A 19640-nucleotide genomic window follows, 5' to 3' on the forward strand; every position below is an offset into this window, starting at 1 on the left:
CTTCAGAGTACTTGTGTGTACAATCAGAATGTTTTTTAACAAAATAATTTTACAAATGACCATTAACAACTTAACAAGGTACGTAAATTTACTAATTCCATTTTTTATTGAAAAAGCAGCTGTCAGTAATGTCAAAAAGCATGGACTTAAATTCATTGTGGAGACTGGTTGTATAAAGTGTTGAAAAGTCGTACGTTTTGATGTTATTGATTTTGTGGTAAAATTTTGTGATTTCAAATTCTATAAAAGTTCCTTTTTGAGCATCCACATCTGATTTACACCACTTCTCGAATATATTGTTGTACACTACTCCTGAAGTTTCTCCTTCACTGTTGTTAATATAGTGCGAAGAAAAGAAAGGGTTTTGTAGAACACTGCAACCCGTTATATATCTTTGTAAGGATTTTTTTTTAAAAATTGCACATCTCTCAAGATAAAAAAAAATATTTTCAGGAAGCAGAAAAATCAACAGGTTCAGTCGACAGTGATAAGTATTATATTCCATTTGTGTATTTTTGTGCAACTATGTGGCACGAGACTGAAACTGAAATGACACAGCTACTGAAATCCATCTTTAAGTGAGTTTCTTTTTCTAGTTAACAAAACTGAAATAATCAAATTTCTTGTTACAATGGTTTAGGACTACAAATATAAAATTCCTAAACATTTGTAGGCTTGACTATGAACAATATATTCAAAAGTCCCACGAAGACAAAATCAAGAAGAAGAAAGAATCATATATTAACGAAGACGTTTATCACTTTGAAGGTATAATTACATGTATATAAGGTAATCAAAAATAAGCAGTAGAATTCTATGAGATTTGCAGAGTCATATTAGACGTTCATACCATTTTTGATTTTTTTTCTAGTACACGTCTTCTTCGATGACGCTTTCAAACCCCGGAAAACCAAAACTGGTAAATTTTTAAAAGGCAAAGACGTCAATGATTATGTAAGGACACTGGAGGAAGTGATTCCAAAGACAGCAAAGTAAGTTTGTTGATATGAATTGGCATAAAAACTTTTACATGTAATTCAGAATTCTAGAGTGAGAGATAAAACAGAAATCAACAGTACCGATTACTTTTATGATAACACAGATCAATATACGGTGGATTCGAGTTAGGCGAAGTTCAGCGATATGAGACGCCTTATGGAGCTAGGTTCGAGTGGGAGCTTCTTACATCACAAAAACTTGTGGTTCACCTCAAAGATAAAACAAAAATAAGGCATCGTAAACGTTGGAGCCAGGTAACCCCCCCCCCCCCCACACACACACACACAGATTATTTGTACTAACTTCATCATTGTGTATGTATATGAAGTGAGCTTGATGTATTACAAATGGATAATGATAAATAATGAAATTTTAATACATATTCTTAATCAATCACACTTCCGATGACAAACCGTATAAAGTTACCCATTTTACCTTTGCGTTTATTGCTTTTGTTTTGAATTAAAGGTAATGTATCTCTATTATCTACTATCGTTCAAAATGAATGAGTATAAAGAGTCACTAAAGAGGAATCCTGAAAAAATTGATGGGGACTTAGAGAAAACGATGAGGAGGACTGCTGACAATGCATTTATACTAGCTTTGGATGGGGACGTGGATTTTAAGCCAGAGGCGGTAACTCTTTTGCTTGATCGCATGAAAAAGAATCCATTGGTTGGGGCTGCCTGTGGTCGCATTCATCCCATAGGTTCCGGTGAGACTTAATACGATATAGAACTAAAAGTTTTTGCTGAAAGAGAACTTTCAGATTTTTAAATAATATTGTTAGTCAATTAATAATCATACATTTATAGGCATTTTTTTTCTGAGGACGTCACATTTACTGAATTAAGCATGATTTTTTTAAAAATAAAATTGACACGCTCTGGTGTGAATTGTGGTATCCAAATATCTCTTCTTCTTTTATTCAGGCCCTATGGTTTGGTATCAAACGTTTGAGTATGCTATAAGCCACTGGCTTCAGAAGGCTACAGAACATGTTTTCGGCTGTGTGTTATGTTCCCCCGGATGTTTTAGTCTGTTTCGTGGTTCAGCATTGCTATCAGATAATGTTATGAAAACCTACACACGAGTACCCACAGAAGCAGCTCATCATGTGCAGTACGATCAAGGTGTGTTTCAAATGAAACTTAAATTTTTTAAGCTTAAAAGTAAATTAGGAATTGGTGCAAGCTCTGAGAATTTAATAAGCAAACCACACAGAATCAAGCTACCAATAGTCGGCAGTATAAATTTTGAGTTATTTTTTTTCTATGCATATCTTTTTTCATCATATCACTTAACAGCACTGAATTTTTATAAATTTGACAAAATGTTGTAATTTTATACAAGATAATGATATTAAATGTTTGTGATCATTTTTAAAGCCCTCTGGCTGGCAAATATGGATAATATTAATGGTCTTTGCTTCGAGAGATAATTCAGGCTATATTTTTTTCTGTCACAGGTGAAGATAGATGGTTATGTACATTGTTGCTAAAACAAAAGTATAGGGTAGAATATTGCGCTGCTTCGGATGCTTTGACCTTTGCTCCGGAAGGATTTTACGAGTTCTATAACCAGAGAAGACGTTGGGCTCCATCAACCATGGCAAACATTTTAGATCTTTTAATTGATGGAAACAGTGTCAGGAAAACGAATCAGAACATATCAAGACCATACATTCTTTACCACATATGCTTATTTATATCTTCCATACTGACTCCAGGAACAATTTTTCTGTTGATTCTCGGCGCCATCATAACAGCTTTTCCACAAATTGAACCATGGCTTGCTCTACTGTTAAACGGTGTACCTGTTGCCATCTTCATTATTTTAATCTACGTCGCAAAAGAAGAAACGCAGGTAACAAGATCTCTTCCATTACTTATTTTCCATGTCATCTATGCTTTTAGAAGTAATTTTGAAATACTATTTATTTATTTTACAGCTTTTCTTTGCGGCAATATTGTCGACGCTTTACAGTTTGGTCATGTTGGTTGTTCTGATAGGACTGCTAAAGGAAGGCGTTGAGTCACAATTCTGCTCAGTTACAACTGTCTTTTTTTGCTTCGTGGCTGGAGTCTTTATAATTGCTGCATTTTTGCATCCAATGGTATTCATATCTTAATTTTCTCTCTCATATGTATTATTCACCAGTTAGATGGGACGCGTTTCATAGATGCCTGGATTTTTTTTATGTCCCTGATTAAATGATGGGAAGGGGGTATAAAGTAATGGGGGTGTCCCTCTGTCCGCACCTTCATATGTCGTAACACTTGGGGGTAGGCATTCCTTACAGGCAACTCCCCTTACTACACTGAATTCAATTTAAGGAAACTATCACCGAATCTCTTTCTACACATTTGCATTGTGGATCTCCTATATTACATTTAGATCGGAAACATAAGCAAAACATGGACACTTCCACTCTATTTTAAAATATTGGGGTTACTCATTTCTTATCTGCTACTCCTCAGTACTACTAAATAAAATTTTAATGACTTTCACAGATTGTGTTTACATTACATAATGCTATTGTGAACCTCCGCAACTCCTCTTAAATCACTGAATAAAATTTAATGACTTTCACAGAACTTTTAATGCGTAGTTCATTGTGAACCTCCTATTTTATGTTCCGATCAGAGACGCATATAGGGTTTCCCACTACAACAAGAGGCCCATGGGCCACATCGCTCACCTGAGCACATTGGCAAGGCAAAAGCACAAATCAGTTCAGTATTGAAGTATTGAAAAGATTACTTGGGGGGGGGGGGGGGGGCTTGAATTTTAAACTACCTGATGATGCTTCCATGTCAATATATAATTTGTTTTAACAAATGGCTTTGTTGTACTTGAGAAGATTTTTTAAAAAAATTCCCATATATTCCTCTGTAAAAATTTGATCCCCAATTGTGGCTCCTCTCTATCCCAGGGGTCATCATTTGAACAAACTTGAATCTACACTACCTGAGGATGCTTCCATATCAATATGACTAAACATAGCTTTTCTGTTCTTGAGAAGAAATTTTTTTCTATATGTTCCTATGTAAAACTTTCGATCCCCTTATTGGGCCCCACCCTACCCTCGGGGGTCATCATTTGAACAAAATTGAATTTACACTACCTGAGGATGCTTCCATATCAAAATGACTAAACATGATTTTCAGTTCTTGAGAAGAAGATATTTTCCTATATGTTCCTATGTAAAATTTTCGATCCCCCATTATGGCCCATCCCTATTCCCTGGGGTCATCATTTTAACAAACTTGAATCTACACTACCTGAGGATGCTTCCATATCAAAATGACTAATCATGGCTTTGCAGTTCTTCATCAGAACATATCTTCCTATATATTTCTATGTAAAACTTTGATCCTCCATTGTGGCCCCGCCCTACCCCCGGGGGGTCATGATTTGAACAAACTTGAATCTACACTACCTGAGGATGCTTCCATATAAATATGACTCATCATGGCTTTGCTGTTATTGAGAAGAAGATTTTTAAAGATTTTTCCTATATATTTCTATGTAAAACTTTGATCCTCCATTGTGGCCCCGCCCTACCCCCAGGGGTCATGATTTGGACAAACTTGAATCTACACTACCTGAGGATGCTTCCATATAAATATGACCAATTAGGGCTTTGCTGTTATTGAGAAGAAGATTTTTAAAGGTTTTTCCTATATATTTCTATGTAAAACTTTGATCCTCCATTGTGGCCCCGCCCTACCCCCAGGGGTCATGATTTGGACAAACTTGAATCTACACTACCTGAGGATGCTTCCATATAAATATGACTCATCATGGCTTTGCTGTTATTGAGAAGAAGATTTTTAAAGATTTTTCCTATATATTTCTATGTAAAACTTTGATCCTCCATTGTGGCCCCGCCCTACCCCCAGGGGTCATGATTTGGACAAACTTGAATCTACACTACCTGAGGATGCTTCCATATAAATATGACCAATTAGGGCTTTGCTGTTATTGAGAAGAAGATTTTTAAAGGTTTTTCCTATATATTTCTATGTAAAACTTTGATCCTCCATTGTGGCCCCGCCCTACCCCCAGGGGTCATGATTTGGACAAACTTGAATCTACACTACCTGAGGATGCTTCCATATAAATATGACCAATTAGGGCTTTGCTGTTATTGAGAAGAAGATTTTTAAAGGTTTTTCCTATATATTTCTATGTAAAACTTTGATCCTCCATTGTGGCCCCGCCCTACCCCCGGGGGTCTTGATTTGAACAAACTTGAATCTACACTACCTGAGGATGCTTCCATATAAATATGACTCATCATGGCTTTGCTGTTATTGAGAAGAAGATTTTTAAAGATTTTTCCTATATATTTCTATGTAAAACTTTGATCCTCCATTGTGGCCCCACCCTACCCCCAGGGGTCATGATTTGAACAAACTTGAATCTACACTACCTGAGGATGCTTCCATATAAATATAACTCATCATGGCTTTGCTGTTCTTGAGAAGAAGATTTTTAAAGGTTTTTCCTATATATTTCTATGTAAAACTTTGATCCTCCACTGTGGCCCCGCCCTACCCCCGGGGGTCATGATTTGAACAAACTTGAATCTACACTACCTGAGGATGCTTCCACATGAGTTTCATCTTCCCTGACTTTGTGGTTCTTGAGAAGAAGATTTTTAAAAGATTCTACTAATTTTTCACTAATTCTTCATTATCTCCCCTTGAAAGAGGGCGTGGCCCTTCATTTGAACAAACTTGAATCCCCTTCACCCAAGGATACTTTGTGGCAAGTTTGGTTGAAATTGGCCCAGTGGTTCTTGAGAAGAAGTCGAAAATGTGAAAAGTTTACAGACGGACGGACAGACAGACAGACGGACAGACGGACTACAGACAAAATGTGATCAGAAAAGCTCACTTGAGCCTTCGGCTCAGGTGAGCTAAAAACATAGATACTGACATTATTTCTATAATATTGGGGGGTATCTATCCCTTAATTACAACTCCTCCTATACCACTGAAAAAAAAATTTATGAACTTTCACAGAATTTTTATTACGTAGTGCTATTGTGCATTCCTATTTTACTTTACGATCGGACAGACATCTGGGGTTTCCCAAAGCAAGTCTTGGACTAAGCCATTACATGTATACTCATATGGGAGCAGGGATATCATTTTGTGAGCTCAGTGCTACAATGTAACAGTTCCTCTTGCTTTTTTCCCTAAAATTGTAAATATATATATTAAAAAAAATTAGTTTAGTGAAGCGCTACATATAAATATTTTTCACATACCTTGCTTATTTATGGCATACTAACCTTTTCTTTATTTAAGGAATTCGCCTGTATTCTACATGGACTACTTTATTTTCTGGCTGTTCCATCGATGTCTATGCTTTTGATCTTTTACTCTGTTGGAAATTTGCATAACGTTAATTGGGGAACTCGTGAAAGTAAAACAGCGAAAAAAGAAGAACCCTCATCTCAACTGTTACATAAACGAGTTCTAGGTCAATCATGCTCTATTGGGGACTGGTGCAGGTATAGAGGCAAAGATATATAAAATTCAAAGAAAAAAGATGGGATTTCGTTCAAATTTAGATCATGGAAAGAGATCGCACTTAAAAGTTAAAGCTAAGATATATATATATATATATATATATATATATATATATATATATATATATATATATATATATATATATAATCATATGAAAATGTAAATTTAGAAAAACAAAAAATGAAAATGCTTTTCCTTACAGATGTATTTTATGTTTTAACGAAATTGAGGATAAGGGACCTGATGTGTCAGAAGAAGCAAAGGAATCAGACGAAGAAAACCAGCCAGAGAAGGAGTCTGATGATAAACAGGATGAGAAAAGTCTAGGCAAATCCGAGAAGGGACGAGTAGACGAGGGAGACCAAAACAAATCAAAAGCGGAAGGATCCAAAGATAAAACAAAAGTATCGGGAAAAAAAGGTATATCTTTATATCTGTATATCTTTGATGTAATCATTTATGCATAATTTTGAAAATAAAAAGATACTGGTGAAAGAACTTTTTCCCTCTGTAGGACAAAAGGAAAACCAAAAACGTGGTATTTTCAAAGAGTGCAATCCCATAGAAAAAGACGAAGAGGACTTTTGGAGAAAATTTATTAAAAAATACCTAAAACCTTTGAACATGAACGAAGAAGAGAAGGCAAAAATGCAGTCCGAGCTTATTGACCTTAGAAACAGGGTGTTTTTCTTTTATTTTATAACAAATGCCATCTTTGTTACAATTGTTTATGTTCTCACTCAAGTAAATACTTATCAGAACACACTTTCAATACCTCTACCATGCAGTGTTGGTGAAACTCAAGGCGTGATCGAACCAATCTCTATCGCTTTTACTCTTGTTTTTGGAATTCTGCTTTTTATTCAGTTTTCTGGAATGTTAACACATCGTGTATCAACAATTTCTCATATAGTAGCTTCAACAAAAATCCTTAATAAGGAATTAGATAGGAAAATCCCGATCAAGAAATTTGAGAAACCAATAGCTGATGAGGAAAAAGAGGATATCAGAATTAATAGAACTGCCACTCAGAGATGGAAAATAGTTAAAGCGGGAATCGGACTCCAGATTCTTTCTGGAAAACGTGAATTGAAACAACAGACCATTGTAGACCTCAGAAAGAATATCCAAAGCAAGTTCGAAACGATTGAAGAAGGCAAGGAAGAAAATGAAATTCTTAAGCGCTATCCAGATAAGCCTGTCCCTACAATGACTATGAGTATGAGTATGAAAGATTTTCCAGAAGCTTCATCCCCTCCCTTGGATACTAGGAATCCCAGATCCACGAACGAATGAATATAGGGATTGAATTTATTTAGTTTTGTTTTATCTTAATTTATTATGTTGTCTTGGCCCTAGAAATCGAACGTTAACATGAAAATTCGCCAGATTTTCTGTTTGCTTCAGTATAGGTTGCATGATTGTTGAGTTTTATATTTGCTTTTGTATTCGTATGATGTTTACTAGTATTCAAATTAAATAATAATAATAATAAAATTCAGTCTATAACATTAAATTTAAATGATGTTAGGATAAACAAGGGGTCACTTGCTCTATTAGACATTTGTTCGCGTATTTCTGCTTTAATGATTAAATCCATTCGGTTCCGTCTTGCATTTCAAATATTTATAAATCATACAGTTCCTGTGTGGAGTCCATACTCAGCAGAAATAAGTGAACAAATGTGGTAGAAGATAAAGACTATGACATTAAGAATATTTTTGAAGATCATGAAAAGAGTGCCTTGTATTACGGCATTTAAATTTATCCTTGCTTTGAGAATTATGACAATACATTAAATATTTGATTTCCAACTTAACATCTTCAAATTAATTGAATTTGAAATTAGGAGACCTCAGGAAAACATACCAATCTTTACTGCGTTCAGTGACTAAAGAAGTATTTAATTAAGGAATGAATTTAAAAGATGACCAAGTTATATGAATATTACCTGGATTGGGACAGTCTATCCGTTGTAAATCGCGAAGCGTTTCATAAGAATATAGCGTCAAGCGGATTAATACATTTTTTGACGAAAGTCATATTGTTACGTAGGCAACAAATGATATACGATGATAACTTTTTTTTCCAGCCAATCACAGGCCCGTAGGGAGCAATTTCAGTTTTTTTTTTTTTTTTTTTTTTTTTTGGGGGGGGGGGGGAGAACCATACATTTCCAGTTGTTCGTTTGTTTGTATGTATGTTGTTTAACGTCCCTCTCGAGAATTTTTCACTCATATGGAGATGCCACCACTTGCCGGTGGAGAGCTGCAAATTTTGTCCTATACTCGGCACTTACGGCCATTGAGCAGTGAGGGATCTTTCTCGTGCCAGTACCTACTGCGACACGGGACCTCGGTTAATACGGTCTCATCCGAAGGACCGGTCTCCATGTCCCACAGTGGATTCGAACCCACGACGTAAGGATCAACTCCTTACGCCGCGACTCTAGAGCAGACGCTCTAACCACTGCGCCAAGGGGGCGACCATTTTCAGTTGAAGTGGCACTATCAACTACCAATAATTCCTTGACAAGCAAAAGAAAAAAATCATCAGTCGTTTTTATTGACGGGATACAAGCATATAGCAGTTATGTTTTCTATAGTACATCTACATGAAGCATTTAAAATACAGACCATAATTTAATAAATGGCTAAACATCGCCTTTTACCGGTATATATTACTAATATATACTATGTTAAGTTAAAAACGTCCCCGTTATGGAGCATTTCAGTTATCGTTCAAGTACACAGACACTTGTTTAAGTGAATTATGTTGTGTAAGTACAAGTATTATTTCACTACCTCGTGTAAAGAGCTTGTGTTATCTTAGAACATTGTACATTTGGTGCAGTAAGTGTTATTCATAACAATACAATTTTCTCCCTTGGTTCGCACATGTAAAGAAAGTGCCACTCAGATGAAGAGACAACTACACTTACAATCTTGATGACATGTCATACAATGTAATAAAAGTGAACGCTTCCTTTGGTTCCGAGATAGCGTCTGAAGCTGATAAACTGAAATCAAGCTATACAGCTGATTATACGGCACAATAAAGAAACGTGCAAAACTAAAGCTTTGGATTATTCGTTCAAAACATTAAAATATGTTAAAAGCATATCAGATTACTTTGGCACAAAGTATTTCCTTCCCCAGGGTACATCATTTGAATCTCCCCTTACCCAGGGTACATCATTTGAGACTACCCTTACCTAGGGCAAATCATTTCAAGGTACATAATTTGAGTCTCCTTATCCAAGGTGCATCTTTTCTTGAGAAATTGTTTGGTTGAAATTGTTGAAGTCGTTTTATAGAAAATTCGAAAACTTATGACGGGCGTGAGACAAACAGTTAGACAGACGGACGAGAAACTTTCATCGGAAAAGTTAACATAAGACTTTGTCCAGTTTATATATATATATATATATATATATATATATATATATATATATATATATATATATATATATATATATATATATATATATATATATATATATACAATGTCCCAGTGTATATATGAAATAGTGTTTGGAATATCAGGTCTCACAATCTGATGTTATGAATATTTCATATTAAGTTGTACATTTTTTTTTACTTTTATTGTAAACAGATTAGAACAAAACAATAGATTAAATGATACTGTATGTATAGGAATTAAGCTGCTCTCCTATTCATAAAAGATTAGAGACATATATTTAAATCGAAAAGTAAGCAAGGGCCCCGCTGAAGGTGTATCTAAGGTTGGGGTTACTAAGATGGGAATAAGATAGCTTAGTAAGGATAATGAATGTCAAAATAAAAAACTACTCTAATTATGAAATTCATACGAAAGAAACATGTTATTATCCAGCTATCTTTAAAAAATTAACATCCTAATATTTCCATAAAGCAGTCATAAAGAAAAATCATAAATTTAATTACGTGCTTATTTTTCATTAACTATTTCTAAAAGTATTTTAACCAGAATTTATAAAATGCTAACCTTCTTTGAATACATGCATTATCCAGACTTGACCTGACTTTCAAACATCACTCGCAGAGTAAAAATAAGCCTTAATATAGCAATCACTGGGCTTTGGATCTTCTACAACAGGCAAGATATTTCACCCCACGGCGGTCATTGAAGCCGTCATCCTTTTACACCAAGTGTAAATTATAGAATATTTTTCTTTGTGTCGATTGATTCTTTGTTTAGGTGAGAAAAACCCCCAACATCTCACTCCAAACTGGATGACATACAATACCAGTATGTCTAACTGCCTACCACATCTGAACATAACAGAACAATCAGAAAAAAGTGAGGAAATTTGTGGAAGGACAAAATGTCTGACAGACAGAAACAAAGTGAATACTACTGGACACCCGAAAATCTTTTCAGGTTCCTAACTTAGAGACATTGCAAACAGAGCTATTCATAATTAAATACTATACATGCAATGCATATAATGCAAACTTCTTTACATTTTGAAAATACTGATAAATTGTACAATAAATAAAAAAATCAATCAAATAAAAAGTGCTGAAATCAACTTCTAAATTTCCTCTATAAAAAGCAAGCCAAATGATTATACAAGGTCTGGCATTTATAAAGTGCATTATTAAAAATACAATGTACATGTATATGAATGCATCCCTGATAAACATACTATCATATGCTGAACTTCAAGACATACAGTATGAATAGATTAATAAGAAATAAGGTTTAAGAATGAAAAAATTACAAAATTCAAAACATACTGAAAATATTTTGAAAGGATTTGGAAGTGCAACTAAGGCTAAACAATGTTAACTAAACAATGTTAACAATATTATATGAATATACAAACAATACTATAATTGTTTTACTGCAGGGTACCGGGTAGGGCGGATTTTCGTGCTTCTCTTTTCTTTTGGAGGTTCTCCATTTGTTGTTGTAGATTTCCAGAAATATGACGTATGTTTGGAAGGGGCGCCAAAAGATCGGTGTCTACGTCATTGGACATAGTAGGTGCCTCGCGAGTAATTGCAGAGGAAACGGCTTTGATTTTGGCCCAGCTTTTCCCGTCAGGTTCATGGATATCGTGTGTTTTGCTTTCCTCCAGTTCTGTTAACAGGTTCTGCATAGTGTTCATAATGCTTTCTGCATAATTAGTTTCTTCTGCAGGTTTCATTTCCTCTGTGACATCTTCCAACATATCACGCATGCTCCTCATCAAGGTATCTGCAGTTGACACGATACCGGGACGTCCACGGCTTCTTTCCGACGTTGGATCCTCAGCAGCCATAGCACCATATCTTTCCATCATAGCTTGTAACTCGCTTTGTCCCTGTTTTATTTGTGCTGTTGAGGCTTCGATGTTTCCAGTTTTTACATGTTCTGCAGCTTTGTGAAGGACATTCTGAGAGATCAGTCTTGCATCGTGCATCAGATTTGCCTTTATAGCATCAGACCTTCCCTCCGTTTGGTCTGTAAATTCGCCTCTGGCAATTTCTACAAAATATTTCATTCTTAGTCCTGACGCTTTCGTATACTCTACCTTAGCTTTCAACACAACAGTGTTAGCGTCATCACTGACGTTGCTCAAATCTAGCGCTACTCCAATGTGCCGTGTCGAAGCTGCTGGAATGTCGTAATAAAAGAAGGCTTTTTCGGATTTGTCTTGACCTCTAGAACTTCCACGTAACCGGACCTTGTTGTCTTGTGAAGTTTCGCTATTTATAATGGTTGCACCATTAACAGCTTCAATAACTACAGACACATTCCAAACGACCGCTGTCTTCCGAAGCATGACCGGAAGAAAAAGGTCAGGGTCATCCATCTCGGATTTCTGTACGTCTAGATGGTAGAAAGCATCGCTGCTGCAGCATTTTGACAGTAAGTACATTGCCTCCGATATATCATTTCCTGTAGCTATGGTGGAGATGCTAACCCATTGATTCTGTGAATCATCCAAATCAAATGCGTTTTTTCGAATTTTTTCTCGGACTTCATGTACCAGTTTGTTTGGCTCCTTTGTGCCTTCGTTTATTTCACCATCAGAGAAAACTATAATTGAGTTTCTATACATCAGTAGATCTTCGGGTCTGAAAGGCAAACATAATTTTAAAGGAATATCTTATCTTCAATAGGGGATTTGAGATGAACTTTCTACTTATCCACTGAAGAGATTTTAGTACAAAACATATAAATTTTCAGCTTACTTTTTAAAGGCTTATTCTTTTTATAAATAGAAACTGTCGAGACATTTAAAAAAAAATAAATCTGAACAAAAACATGTCTGCATTAGATGCTTCCTTCTATCTTGAAATTCTTTTACCCTTTGGCTTTCTCACTAAATATGTCGATAGCCCTCGATAAACCAGCGCTAAGATTTGTCTTTGTTGAGAGGTATGTTTTGTCCAAAGTCTCCAAAACGGTCTTTAATTCACTCTAAAATATATATTTAGATGTACAATGATTTTTTTTTAAATCAGTTTAATGAGATTTAATGAATTTTAATTCTCCAAAAGTGTGTAGTACTTGAAATCCTTACTCGAGTTTTTCTATTGATTTCCTGCAGAGGCACTAAAACTTGAGTTTTTTCGCCAAATGTGACAACAGAGGCAAAGTCTCCATCGTCCAGAGAATCCACGAGTTCAATGGCAAACTTTTTCATTCGTGATAGTTTGCTGTGTTTACGTCTTTTGTCGTATTTTATTCCCATACTACCGCTTATATCAACTAAAATCAGAATTCGTGCTTTGACGCAATGTATTTCCGTGTCTTGTCTTGTAGAAAGCTCCATCACGACTTTTCCCTGCAGTTTAAGAAAACAGAGCAAGTGACACCTTGTGTATCCTAAACATCATGAAATCATTGTTGCTTTGAAATCCGGTTAGATAATACTTGCATAGAAATGACATCGATGTGTCGAAAGATAGATTCTATACAGCCGTTGTATATATTATAAATCTGATTTGCATTGCATACCTTTTCCTCTGTCTGCAGCACTTTGTAAGTCAGCTCCACATCCCTTTCTCCCTTATTCGCTACCCTCACGCTATCCCCCCGAAGTGTGTCCCTCTTCATATGGACTTCTCCTTTGTCCTCATCAGACTCTGAAGAAAACTCAGTTTAATTATCCGATTGTCAAAATATTTATTTTCAATTTATACGACAAACTCTTTTTCGTGTAAATATAATTAACATTTTCTTAAATGATAAACATATCTTTTGATTGATGATAAAGTTTGTCGTGAAAGAATATTTGCTGATGGTAAGGAATATATCTCTTGATGATTATGATCGGCAGAATAAAGCAATAGAATTTTATTTACATATTTAAAGAGTTTAAGCTTAAGTGAATGTTTCTACATTTGAACTGGAAAGGCAGGTAAAAAGCAGTTATATTCAATATGATACGTATTAATTGTGTGTCTTGGTAATTTTTTTCCCATATAATTGCAGGATTATCGAACATGATACAAACAACTGAGCAGCCATATAACTTTTATTTAGTTCCAGACGTTTACTTACAACACAGATAAACGCTGTTAAATAAAAAGAGATTTTTATGTTACATCACCCGAGTTCATTGAAAAAAGATATATATTTGGACTGACTATCAAAGGGACTCATTATAAATGAACACTAACATGCGCAAATTACCTACCGGAAGAAGAAGAAGAGACGTATACCAGACCAGTGGTATTTTTAGTCACTTGTACATTCGTCTTGGTTTTTGAGTGTGTGGATGATTTCTCGACAGGAAAACGTTTATCTTGTGAACACTTTACAAACTGTGGCTCTTTTTCCTCGTGATCTGAACTTTGACCTTTTACCTTCACAGGTTTTCGCCTATCTGACAGTCGGTGTTCTGTTGTACTTTCTTGACTTCTGGTCAGGCTTCGTACCCTTGCCTTCTGTCCGGTCTTTAGGTCTAACTTTTCAATGTCCTCCTCGCTTAGTATTTTTAAAGTTTGAAAATCTTCAATTTCTTCATTCAGTAATTTCTGCACCGTCGCTTCATTCAACCCATTAGAAAGTAAATATTCGCGAAAGTCTCCATTTGGTTCTGAAATATTTCTTGGACTAAATTTACACGTACGTATTAAAAGGCTTTTGTGTTGAAATAAGGATGTAATTTATATAAAATGATTGGTAAGTATTAATAAATTAGTTTTCATGCAAGCCTTTTGTTAGAAAAAGATTATTAAGAAACAGGAATGAAAGACTTGTACTGTTTAAAAAGACCAAAATTCGTCAACACATAATACTAATCATGCTTTCTTTTAAAATTCCATGCTATTGTCTTATTTTTAAAGGAGATGTCAAAGGAATCAAACTGATAATGAAAATAATCCTATAATTATAATAGGTAATATATCATGGTATTAAGCTCGCGCGAGCGGAGCTCTATGATTACAAGTTTAAGCTAGGCATGTATTACCTTTCCACTTTAATATACTTCGCTCTTAAAAGATAATAATTATCATACGTACAATGAGATGACAAAAAATCCCTTTAAAAATTTAGGGTTTTAAAAAAGTTTGATGGCTTATTGGAATTTCGCTAATACTGTGTGATACTGGAATGAGAACTTTTTTCAGATAAAAACCTTTTCTTTGTTTAGGTTTGGATTTTTCTTTCTCGGGGAGGGGCTCTTCTTGAAACTTGACTCTCATGTTACGCCTGGGAAGCGGTGGGGGGTCAGCCTCCTCCTCCTCTTCTGAAGATCCAGATGACTCCATGGCAACAGCTTTGCCATCCAGTCCAAATTTAGAATACACATTTGCAGTATCTCTGTATTTTTTCAATTGATCTAAACAAGAATTTTTAAATAACTTTTCTCTCTCCATTTTTGAACAAGGAAAAACTAATGAAGCCGGCAAATGTGTGCTTCAGTTTCTATAGTAGCCTTCTTTTACTTCTAGAAATAATATCGCCGATACATAAGTACAATAATGAAGTTATGTAAGAGTAATTTAAGTTTTGGGGGAAAAAATGCAATGTGACAAATTTCAAAGAATGAATATCAGGTATTTCAAGGTACCAAATTATAAATTCTCACCAATTATGATACTGTTGGTAAACAGCACTTGCTAAAGGATATAGTATATGCACGCTTTTCGAAGCTGGTCCACATCCATTTTGTTATAACAAATTAAAAGACCGATCGAGATGTTATGAAACAGGTATAACTAGGAACTAGTCAGCGTTTTCAGTATTTCACAATACCTCCCCCCCCCCCAAAAAAAGGCGTGGGCCGAAGATCACTCGTGTAAACAGAGTTCCTTGGGAAAAATTGTTAACTTTCTTTATCAAACCCTATCCTGAATTTTTCGTATTCGATTTATGATAGCACATTTTTGACAAGTTGTATCTATGACAACACTTGCTATTAGAAGAATTTGAAAAAAAAAGTTAGACCTTTTTTCTATTAGATAAAAGAAAATGAGTTTATTGAGCTGTTCAAGATTATCCTAAAAATCATAAATCTTTATGCACATGCTTGTTAAAATCTTTAACATACATACTTTATAAAAATAATTACAATCTCAGACTAAGAGACAAATGAAAGTTTTTCTCAGTGTATGCAGTATTACTCTTTTTATATTTTTTGGACCAGATGTCTTACATTCCATTGCACATTTCTAATACTTGCAACTTACTAATATGCACAGAGAATAATTGGAAATTAATTGAAAGTTTACCCAGAAAACAAAGATTAGTTTATACTCACCTGCAGTGGAAACAGCAGCCATCTTTAACTCTATAATACTAGAACCTGAGCAAAAAAATAAGTACTACTGCTTTGACTTTGTAAAAAATACAATTATACAAGACGCTCTATAAAATACATGTACTAAGGAAGTGCAAATGTTAGATATTGTTCATATAAAATATACTAGTAAAAGACGCTCTACAAAATACTGAGGAAGTAATAAAATATTTCATATTAGAGATACATGTAAGTGTTAAAAAAGTGGTATATACAAGTGTAACATTAAACAGTAAGTGTTGGCCTATTTACACTATTGTATGTTTAAGTATAAACATTAATTTATCTTAAATACAAGGAAATTTAAGTGTTTTACTACAAGTTACAGTAAGGAACGATTTTTTCCGCATTGTCAACTGTTAACAGAATCCATTTAAACATTCAAATGATCTTTGTCAAAGCAAGGAAGGGATAAACAGAATCAATTGTTTTGTCAGGACCTACTAGAAAAAAAACTGTTTTTACATTACATTACTGTAATTATGAAACATTCTTATTTGACTTAATACACGGAGTTTTTATGCCCCCGTAATCGAAGATTCGGGGGCACATAGTTTTTGCCCTGTCCGTCCGTCTGCCTATTTGTCCGCAAAAACTGTTAAAACCTTACCCATAACTTTTGATTGGTTGGCCCTATGTCTTTCATATTTCACATGTTTACTCCTTGTGACAAGACCTTTCTTTGGGTACCATCATATTTGACCTTGGAGTTTTACCTACTTTTGCAAAATTTTATCAGACGTTAACCTTGGCTATAACTTTTGAAGTTAGTGCTAGGGCTTTCAATATTCACGTGTATTTTTGAGTCAAGACCTTTCTTTGATCTTGATCTTGGAGTTTGACCTACTTTTGAAAACCATAACTTTTGAACAATTGGTGTTAGAGCTTTCATACGTCACATGTGTATTCCTTGTGACAAGACCTTCCTTTGAATACCAACAGATTTGGTCCATTGATCTTGACATTAGAGTTTGACCTACTTTTGAAAAAAATTAACTTTGACGATAACATCTGAACGTTTTGTTCTTTTGCTTTCACATTTTACGCACATGTGTATCACTTGTAACAAGACCTTCCCTTGGGCACCATTTGACCTTGACGTCTTACTTACTTTTGAAAAACTTTAACCTTTGCATTAACTTTTCAACGGTTGGAGCTAGGACCTTCATATTTTACAGGTTTATTCCTCTAGACAAGACCTTTCTTTCAGTACCAACATTTTTTATCTCTTGACCTGGAGTTTGACTTGCATTTAAGAAATTTAACCTTCGCTACAAGCTAATATACGGGGTCATCGGTGTTTCACTAACACATCTTGTTCCTTTTGCTGTTTATGCGCATTTAAATTATATATAGCGAGGTGATCTATGATAAAAGGGAGAGAGAAGGGAAAGAATTGAATTGTACAGTCTAGATCTGGGGACTTAATTGGTGTTGTGTTCCTGGCTAAAAAAAAATATAAGGCATTAAAAATAATAAAGATACAGACATGTGGACATGAGTCGACATGCTACCACTGTCACATAGTTCACAAAGTCCCAATCAATTACTTTGTTAAAAGATTCTAATTTACTTTAGCTTTATGATACGAGGATCTTCATGTACCGGCTAGCCTTAAATATACATTAAATTGAGTACGATTTATTCCATTATAACTGGTTTGCAATAAGATAACCTGTGAGTGCCAGACCATAGTCATTCACGGATTAAAAAGAAAGCTCTGATGCTTAGTTTCCCATATACTTTACACTTAAGATTCCTCGATAATTTTCATATCTTTTTTCCAACAGTGATATTTTGCATCATTCCTGGTCCCTAGTAACCCTCTGCTTGTATATATAAATGTGGTTCCCTTTTCTTCTGAAATAGGGTCGTCCTTTTGAGAGGTAACCCATTTACGACTCTAGCAAGTTTAGAACTTCATAATATTGCAATAATCAAATGAATGCTAGTAATTTGATTGAAGAAAACATGGTTTATATCACGAATAAATAAATAATGTTTCAAATCGATGACGTGTTTTCCTAATAAATATAATTTCCGATACAATCATATAATACTCGGCTAAGCAACAAAAACTTACTAAAACGAATAACGACGTACGTAACGATGTACTATACCTGAATGTTCACATCGTTTATACTAAAACTGTGTATTCAAGACCCTTATTTGTCTCCTTAGCGGAGAGAGCAGAGAACTGTGTGTATATAAAAAAAAAATAAAATACGTAAATAACATACCTGTTTGTATGGCTTTGTTTTATAGTATCTGTTACCAAAGCTTAGGATGTCACAGGATTTCCCGTCGCAGAGTGGTAGATTAAAACTTCCTCATGCATTGTTTACAAATGTCGACGCAACGCGGAAGTTTTAAACGGATTCACAACATAAGGCCGTGAGAGATATTAATCTTTGTCTTCCATGTGTTCTTTTTATAAAATTCAATTCTTTATTTTTGACATCTTGCTTGTCTTTCAATATGTTTTGAAAATTTTCCCATGAATTCTAAAACAAACATGACGGAACGGAAATCAATTCGAGATTCTGGCGCGGATCCTGTGTGGCGTTTAAATACTTACGTTTCAAAATCATTAACGCGTCAGTACACATCTTTGCAAGTCAAGGGCTTCTTTCCAGAGAAAAGAGGTGCTTGGCTTGCGAAGATATTTAATACACTACATATGTTTAACACTGCTTCACTGACAGGTTCCTATAAACTTTACGTAAAAATTTATGAAATTTTGGAATAATTCTTGTTAAAATCTAACAAAATGCTCAATTTTAACAATTGAATTTACATAGTTTCAGTATTTAAAAAATGGTCACGGCACATCTCTGAAAGATTATGGAAAAGCAAACCTAATTATAAGATTTCATTTGTTTTTGTTTTGTTTGCCTGTTTGTTTGTTTTGATTTTTCTTTATTTTTCAAAAACACCAAATAAGTCAAAATATTTTCACAATGTTTAAATAATATATTAAACGTGCCATGGAACTATGAAGAAATCTTAATTTTGCAGTCTGACTGCTATCGTCATATTTTACCGATATATTAATGAATTAAACTGCACTATATCAACTGATTCATTGTCCCAGTTCAGATAAAACAAAGGGATGTAATATATGTAATACTTGAATTTTTTGAAAAATGTTCAGAACAACAGCAAAAAAAACAACAACAAACAAACAAACAAAAAAAAAAAAAAAAAAAAAAAAAAAAAAAAAAAAAAAACACACCAAAAACTGCAACAAACAAGCAAACAAACAAACAAACAAAAGAAAACAAAATTAAAAAAAAAAAACAGTATACGTAGAAATGCAGCTATAAAATTATTTGGTAGAACAACTCTTC

General features: G+C 34.5%; 2 protein-coding genes across 4 annotated transcripts in view; one reads left to right on the top strand and one right to left on the bottom strand.

Moving 5' to 3' along the window:
- Positions 1-7958, top strand: part of LOC133196178 (chitin synthase chs-2-like) — a 63496-nt gene extending 55538 nt beyond the window's left edge. Inside the window, 2 exon segments of the mRNA XM_061332107.1 lie at positions 6748-6965; positions 7060-7958. Coding sequence (XP_061188091.1) covers positions 6748-6965; positions 7060-7841 — 1000 coding nt within the window. The 3' untranslated portion in view covers positions 7842-7958.
- A 2169-nt stretch (positions 7959-10127) lies between these two features.
- On the bottom strand, positions 10128-16296 carry LOC133197254 (uncharacterized). Of its 3 annotated transcripts, XM_061333209.1 has the most exons (8): positions 16252-16296; positions 15127-15330; positions 14959-14982; positions 14182-14583; positions 13500-13627; positions 13063-13326; positions 12847-12959; positions 10128-12613 (listed from the first exon to the last, which is right to left on the bottom strand). In XM_061333209.1, the coding sequence occupies exons 1-8, from the start codon at positions 16271-16273 to the stop codon at positions 11392-11394; spliced, it is 2379 nt and encodes a 792-aa protein (XP_061189193.1). In that variant the 5' UTR covers positions 16274-16296; the 3' UTR covers positions 10128-11391. The 3 variants fall into 3 exon arrangements, with proteins under 3 accessions (XP_061189193.1, XP_061189194.1, XP_061189195.1); XM_061333210.1 differs by lacking the exon at positions 14959-14982; XM_061333211.1 differs by lacking the exons at positions 14959-14982; positions 15127-15330 and having other exon boundaries at positions 16252-16291.
- Between the last annotated feature and the right edge of the window lie 3344 nt (positions 16297-19640).

This window comes from Saccostrea echinata, unplaced genomic scaffold (assembly GCF_033153115.1).
Source record: "Saccostrea echinata isolate AGI-Se365-2 ecotype Australia unplaced genomic scaffold, CSIRO_AGI_Sech_v1 ptg000030l, whole genome shotgun sequence".
Lineage (NCBI taxonomy): Eukaryota > Metazoa > Mollusca > Bivalvia > Ostreida > Ostreidae > Saccostrea > Saccostrea echinata.